The sequence below is a fragment of the Pygocentrus nattereri genome, chromosome 19 (assembly GCF_015220715.1).
Source record: "Pygocentrus nattereri isolate fPygNat1 chromosome 19, fPygNat1.pri, whole genome shotgun sequence".
Taxonomy (NCBI): Eukaryota; Metazoa; Chordata; class Actinopteri; order Characiformes; family Serrasalmidae; genus Pygocentrus; species Pygocentrus nattereri.
The window spans coordinates 387,666-395,165 of record NC_051229.1 but is presented as its reverse complement, the minus strand read 5'-3'; the positions used below and the strand labels follow the sequence as shown (position 1 = coordinate 395,165).

Sequence of the window (7,500 nt, the reverse complement as noted above, 5' to 3'; positions counted from 1 at the left end):
TATTTGATCTGATGGTCAGTAAATGTTGTTGAAATCTGACCGAACTGGACTTTATTTGATCTGATGTTCAGTAAATGTTGTTGAAATCGGACCGAACTGGACTTTATTTGATCTGATGGTCAGTAAATGTTGTTGAAATCTGACCGAACTGGACTTTATTTGATCTGATGTTCAGTAAATGTTGGTGAAATCTGACCGAACTGGACATTATTTAATCTGATGTTCAGTAAATGGTGTTGAAATCTGACCGAACTGGACTTTATTTGATCTGATGTTCAGTAAATGTTGTTGAAATCTGACCGAACTGGACTTTATTTGATCTGATGTTCAGTAAATGTTGGTGAAATCTGACCGAACTGGACTTTATTTGATCTGATGTTCAGTAAATGTTGGTGAAATCTGACCGAACTGGACTTTATTTGATCTGATGTTCAGTAAATGTTGGTGAAATCTGACCGAACTGGACTTTATTTGATCTCATGCTCAGTAAATGTTGGTGAAATCTGACCGAACTGGACTTTATTTGATCTGATGTTCAGTTCGACTGTATAAGATGCTGATATTCCTACTCAGCTACTTCAGTAAACAGTGTATGGCACTGAGTCAGGATGCAGGTTAGACATTATGACGTTCTGGACCTTCGCTTGAGGACATTTTCTGTAACTGGACCTTATTGATTTTAATTTAAAACCCCTGCCTTAAGCACTTAAACCAGTGTAGTTCACTCTGTAATTAGCTAGGTTAGTTAGATATCGTTAAAGTTACTGATAGTATTGATGTTAGTCAGATCAGAAACCCTGACCTGCACTGTCGAGGTGAAAGTGAGCTGCTTGCTTAACAGACAGTTGAACACGACCAGCTGGTATTGGCTGATGGTACCAGCTGCAGTTTCCCTGTGATCTGTTGTGTTAGTGATGTGAAGCTGAGCAAAGTGCAGTGAAGCTCTGTGTCTGTGCTGTTAAGTGTGTCACGTGTCGTACACAGTGGTGTTTCCTTTCTCCGTCAGGATCCTGAGCAGGAACTCTGTGGAGTACAGCTTCTCGGAGGTGGACGGGATGATGATGTAATTTCCAGGTGCCAGACAGCCACGGAGCACCAGCTCCCTCTGCTGCTGTAAACCAGAAGAGAGCACCGGCTGGAGCAGAGAAACATCCAGAGCGGTCAGAAGAGTGGTCTCAGAGCGAACCTGCACGTATACACACACACACACACACACACACACACACACACACACACACAATGTAACACGCATTAACAGATGCTGTACACCAGTCAGAAACAGAAACTCTCAGACTGACCGTACTGGGAGTGTATATGGGTCATTCGTTAAATTCATTAAACGGTTCAGCTCTAAAATAGTAAAAGTGCCTTGGTAGTGTAGTTTGACTGGACAGCAAGCAGGGACACTTTCTATTCCGAGGCGTTCCCAGGCCAGCTGGGCGATATAGTCATGCCAGCGTTTCCTGGGTCTTCCCCGGGGTCTCCTCCCGGGTGGACTTGCCTGTGACACCTCCCAAGGGAGGCATCCAGGAGGCATCCTAACCAGATGCCCGAACCACCTCAGCTGGCTCCTCTCGACATGAAGAAGCAGCGGCTCTACTCCGAGTCCCTCCCGGATGACGGAACTTCTCACCCTATCTCTAAGGGAGAGTCCAGACACCCTGCGGAGGAAACTCATTTCGGCTGCTTGTATTCGCGATCTTATTCTTTCGGTCATTACCCAAAGCTCATGACCATAGGTGAGGGTGGGAACGTAGATCCACCAGTAAATCAAGACCCTTGCCTTATGGCTCAGCTCTTTCTTTACCACAACAGACCGGTAAAGAGCCCGCATCACTGCTGACCCAGCACCAATCCGCCTGTCAATCTCCCGCTCCCTTGTACCATCACTCGTGAACAAGACCCCGAGATACTTGAACTCCTCCACTTGAGGCAAGAGCTCATCCCCGACACAGAGAGGGCTCTCCACCCTTTCCCGCCTGAGAACCATGGCCTCGGATTTGGAGGTACTAATCCTCATCCCGGCCGCTTCACACTCAGCTGCAAACCGATCCAGCGAAAGCTGAAGTCTGCGAAAGCCGGATGTCACAGCGATGTGACCTTGAGGTCACCAAACCAGACACCCTCCATCCCCTGACTGCGCCTAGAAATTCTATCCATAAAAATTATGAATAGAATCGGTGACAAAGGGCAGCCCTGACGGGGTCCAACTCTCACTGGGAACGAGTCTGACTTACTGCAGGCTATGCGAACCAAACTCCTGCTTTGTTTGTACAGGGCCTGAATGGCAAAGAGCCATGTACCCCGTATTCCCGAAGCACCTCCCACAAAATACTCACACAGTGGAATGCCTTCTCCAAATCCACAAAGCACATGTGGACTGGTTGGGCAAATTCCCATGAACCCTCCAGAATCCTGGAAAGGGTAAAGAGTTGGTCCAGTGTTCCACGACCAGGGCGGAACCCGCACTGCTCCTCCTGGATCCGAGGTTCGACTATAAGCCAGACTCTCTTCTCCAGTACCCCTGCATAGACCTTACCAGGGAGGCTGAGGAGTGTGATTCCCCTGTAGTTGGGACACACCCTCCGGTCCCCCTTTTTAAAAAGAGGCACCACCACCCCAGTCTGCCAACCCAGTGGCACCGCCCCTGATGTCCACGCAATGTTGAAAAGGCGTGTCAGCCAAGACAGCCCCACAACATCCAGAGCCTTGAGGAACTCAGGATGGATCTCATCCACCCCTGGAGCCCTGCTGCCAAGGAGCTTCTTAACTACCTTAGCGACTTTGGCCTCAGTAATGGACAAGCCTATTCCCATGTCCCCAGACTCTGCCTCCTCACTAGGTAATGTGTTGGTGGGATTGAGAAGGTCCTCGAAGTATTCCTTCCACCGCCCAATGACGTCTTCAGTCGAAGTCAGCAGCACATCATCTCCACTATATACAGTGCTAGTGGCACACTGCTTTCCCCTTCTGAGTTGCCTGATGGTTTGCCAAAATCTTTTCGGAGCCGACTTAAAGTAACTTTCCAAGGCCTGACCAAACTCCTCCCACACACGGGTTTTTGCCTTGGCGACGACTGAAGCCGCAGATCACTTGGCCTGTTGAAACCTGCCAGCTGCCTCTGGTGTCCTACAGGCCAACCATGCCCGGTAGGACTCCTTCTTCAGCTTGACGGCGTCTCTCCACCACCGGGTTCGAGGATTACCGCCCCGACAGGCACCAACTACCTTACGGCCACAGCTACAGTCAGCCGCTTCAACAATGGAGGAGCGGAACATGGCCCATTCTGAGTCAATATCCCTCACCTCTCCCGATATCTGGTCAAAGTTCTGACAGAGGTGTGAGTTGAAGATCAATCTCACAGGTTCTTCTGCCAGACGTTCCCAGCAAACCCTCACTATACATTTGGGTTTGCCTGGTCTGACCGACATCTTCCCCCAACATCTGATCCAACTCACCACCAGGTGGTGATCAGTTGACAGCTCAGCTCTTCTTTTTACCCGAGTGTCCAAAACACATGGCCGCAAGTCCGATGACACGACTACAAAGTCAATCATTGAACTGCGGCCTAGGGTGTCCTGGTGCCATGTGCACTTATGGACATCCTTGTGTTCAAACATGGTGTTCGTTATGGACAAACTGTGGTTTGCACAGAAGTCCAAAACCTGAACACCACTCGGGTTCAGATCAGAGAGGACATTCCTCCCAATCACACCCCTCCAGGTCTCACTGTCGTTGCCCACGTGAGCGTTGAAGTCCTCCAGTAGGACAATCGAGTCTCCAGGAGGAGCACTTTCAAGCACCCTTCCCAAGGACTCTAAGAAGGCTGGGTACTCTGAACTGCTGTTCGGTGCATAAGCACAGACAACAGTCAGGACCCGTTCCCCAACCTGAAGGCGTAGGGAAGCTACCCTCTCGTCCACTGGAGAAAACCCCAACATACAGGCACCGAGTTGAGGGGCTATGAGAAAGCACACACCTGCCCGCCGCCTCTCACCATGGGTAACTCCAGAAAAGAATTGAGAGGGGCTGGACTTTATTCTTTTCTGGAGTATATTATTATTATTATCATTATTACTGTACCTTGTATATAAACCAGCCATTAGGGGTGTACTTTGTGTAATTCTGGTGCCGGTCCCAAGCCCGGATAAATGGTGAGGGTTGCATCAGGAAGGGCATCCGGCGTAAAACTTGTGCCAAAACTATCATGCGGATCACAAATATGATTGCCATACCGGCTTAACAACGACCGACTACTGTAGGTCGAGGACCATCAAAGAGGAGAGGAGGAAGGCGGGTTAGACGGCAGTGAGAGAGAAGGAAAGGCAGGAGTGTGGAGGTTAGAGCAGGGACTCTGAACATAGGGACAATGACTGGTAAAGGCAGAGAGCTTGCAGACATGATGGAGAGAAGGAAGGTAGATATTCTGTGTGTCCAGGAGACCAGATAGAAAGGAAGCAAGGCTGATAAAGGATAGAGAGGGAAATGTACTAGTGAGTGAACAGAGAGTGAGGAGCAGATGGAAGGAGTACTTTGAAGAACTAATGAATGAGGAAAATGAGAAAGAGAGGAGGACAACGGGGGGAGAGATAGTGGATCAGGAAGCGCAGAGAATTAGTAAAGTGGAAGTGAGGGCAGCTTTAAAAAGGATGAAGAATGGAAAGGCAGTTGGTCCAGATGACAGACCTGTGGAGGTATGGAGATGTTTAGGAGAGAAGGCAGTGGACTTTTTAACCAGGTTGTTAAACAAACTCCTGGAGAGTGAGAGGATGCCTGATGAGTGGAGAAGCAGTGCACTGGTCCCCATTTTTAAGAACAAGGGTGATGTGCAGAGCTGCAGTAACTACAGAGGTATAAAGTTGATGAGCCACACCATGAAGGTATGGGAAAGAGTTGTTGAGGCAAGGCTAAGGTGAGAGGTCCAGATCAGTGAGCAGCAGTTTGGTTTCATGCCCAGAAAGAGCACCACAGATGCAGTTTTTGCATTGAGAGTGTTGGTAGAGAAGTACAGAGAAGGTCAGAAGGAGCTACATTGTGTCTTTGTGGATCTAGAGAAGGCAGATGATAGGGTGCCAAGACAGGAACTGTGGTACTGTATGAGGAAGTCAGGTGTAGCTGGAAAGTATGTTAGGGTGGTGCAGGACATGTATGAGGATAGTGAGACAGTGGTGAGGTGTGCAGTTGGAGTGACAAATGGTTTCAAGGTGAAGGTGGGGTTACATCAGGGATCAGCTTTGATCCCCTTCTTGTTTGCAATGGTGATGGACAGGTTGACAGATGAGGTCAGGCAGGAGGCTCCATGGACCATGATGTTTGCAGATGACATTGTAATCTGTGGTGAGAGTAGAGAGCAGGTGGAAGAGAATCTGGAGAGGTGGAGGTTTGCACTGGAGAGGAGAGGAATGAAGGTCAGTAGAGACAAGACAGAATACATGTGTGTGAATGAGAGGGAGGCAGGTGGAAAGGTGAAGATGCAAGGAGTAGAGGTCGTAAAGGTGGATGACTTCAAATATCTTGGGTCAACCATCCAGATCAATGGACAGTGTAGAAAAGAGGTGAAGAAGAGGGTGCAGGCAGGATGAAGTGGGTGGAGACAGGTCTCAGGGCTGATGTGTGACAGAAGGATAGCAGCAAGAGTGAAAGGGAAGGTCTACAAGACAGCAGTGCGTCCTGCTATGATGTTTGGTTTGGAGACTGTGGCTCTGTCTAAAAGACAGGAGGCTGAGCTGGAGGTGGTGGAGATGAAGATGCTGAGATTTTCGTTGGGAGTGACAAGGATGGACAAGATTAGAAATGAGCAGATCAGAGGGACAGTGAAGGTGGAGCAGTTTGGAGATAAAGCCAGAGAGGCCAGGTTGAGATGGTTTGGACATGTGTTGAGGAGGAATAGTGGATATATTGGGCAAAGAATGTTGGAGATGGAGCTGCCGGGCAGAAGGAGAAGAGGTAGACCTCAGAGAAGGTTTATGGATGTAGTGAAGGTGGACATGGAGATGGTTGGTGTGAAAGTAGAGGAGGCAGTGGATAGGGCAAGATGGAGGCAGATGATCCGCTGTGGCGACCCCTAAAGGGAGCAGCTGAAAGAAGGAGAAGAAGAAAAAGAAGAAGAAGACTATACCTTGTATATGCTAAGTTGTGTAGGCAGAAGTATTCCTTTCTGTCGTGTGTGTTTTTGCATCAGTGCCACCAGAAAGGAGCAGGTGAGCTCGGGGTCAGTGGGGTCATCATCCTCCTCCAGCAGGGTCAGGTGATACTGGGGGGCACCTACACAAATACAATCAGAGGAAACTCAGCTCAGCACATTTATAGTGCTCACTCTGTTATTTCTCCCTGAAACAGAAGCAATAAAACTGCATTACTCTTCTGCTTAATCACTCACACACTACTGTACACAGAACTGCAGGTATACTGTAATGTAATGTAACATTCCTTAGATTAAAACACTTTTCTGTAGCTTTAAAACTTTACCAGAGTTTACCTGCTGTTTTCTAAAATTCACTCAGGGAGGAGGGAAATGGTTACACCTGCTTTTGGAAGGGAGACCCCACAAATGGTACATGTATACATCAGTGTTTCCCAGCCTGATCCGTTTGACCGGCTCAGTAACAGCCCGCTACTGAACTGAACTGGAGATCATGTATCTGTGTGCACCTGATGAGAGAGGATCCAAGCGTCCATGGTAAGATGTACAGGTCCAGGGTCTGTATGTAGCTCCGCCCCCACTCAGAGTTTCATCACTCAGGTGACACACCTCCATTACCTGGAAGTTCTGCCGGAAATCTGACACAGACATCCTGAGAGAAAGAGCACATAAATAATCAATACAAGCAATAACTGTTAATAACTAATACAATTAACACCTAATACAATTAACAGTCATTAATAACTAACCCAGACATACTGAAAAAAATCAACAATCAATAAAAATAACAAATATTTATGATTAATTCAGCCACCCTGACAGAATAATGACTAACAGCAACTATATAATGAGCCGTAACCATTAGGGGGCGCTGCCACAGAGTGAAGTCACTCTGATCATCAGTCCTGAATCTAACCACACAGTGCAGGCTTTAATCTGAGCCCTGACTCTAACCTCACTAAGCAGGCTTTAATTTGAGCCATTATTTTAACCACACTGTGCAGGCTTTAATCTGAGTCCTGACTCTAATCTCACAGTGCAGGCTTTAATCTGAGTCTTGACTCTAACCTCACTAAGCAGGCTTTAATCTGAGCCATGATTTTAACCACACTGTGTAGGCTTTAATCTGAGTCCTGACTCTAACCTCACAGTGCAGGCTTTAATCTGGGCCTTCTCTCTAACCTCACTGTGCAGGCTTTAATCTGGGCCTCCTCTCTAACCTCACTGTGAAGGCTTTAATCTGGGCCTTCTCTTTAACCTCACTGTGCAGGATTTAATCTGAGCCTTCTCTTTAACCTCACTGTGCAGGCTTTAATCTGGGCCTTCTCTCTAACCTCATGGTGCAGGCTTTTATGTGG

The 7,500-nt window shown here is 47.9% G+C and overlaps 1 protein-coding gene across 1 annotated transcript in view; it reads right to left on the bottom strand.

Moving 5' to 3' along the window:
- The window catches only part of zgc:85932 (uncharacterized protein LOC405875 homolog), a 39,519-nt gene that overhangs the window by 23,430 nt on the left and 8,589 nt on the right, over window positions 1–7,500 (bottom strand). Inside the window, exons 10-12 of the mRNA XM_037531218.1 lie at window positions 6,652–6,794; window positions 6,119–6,264; window positions 981–1,186 (exon numbers count right to left, since the gene is read on the bottom strand). Of these exons, the coding sequence (XP_037387115.1) occupies window positions 981–1,186; window positions 6,119–6,264; window positions 6,652–6,794 (495 nt within the window). The remainder of the gene's footprint in view (window positions 1–980; window positions 1,187–6,118; window positions 6,265–6,651; window positions 6,795–7,500) is intronic.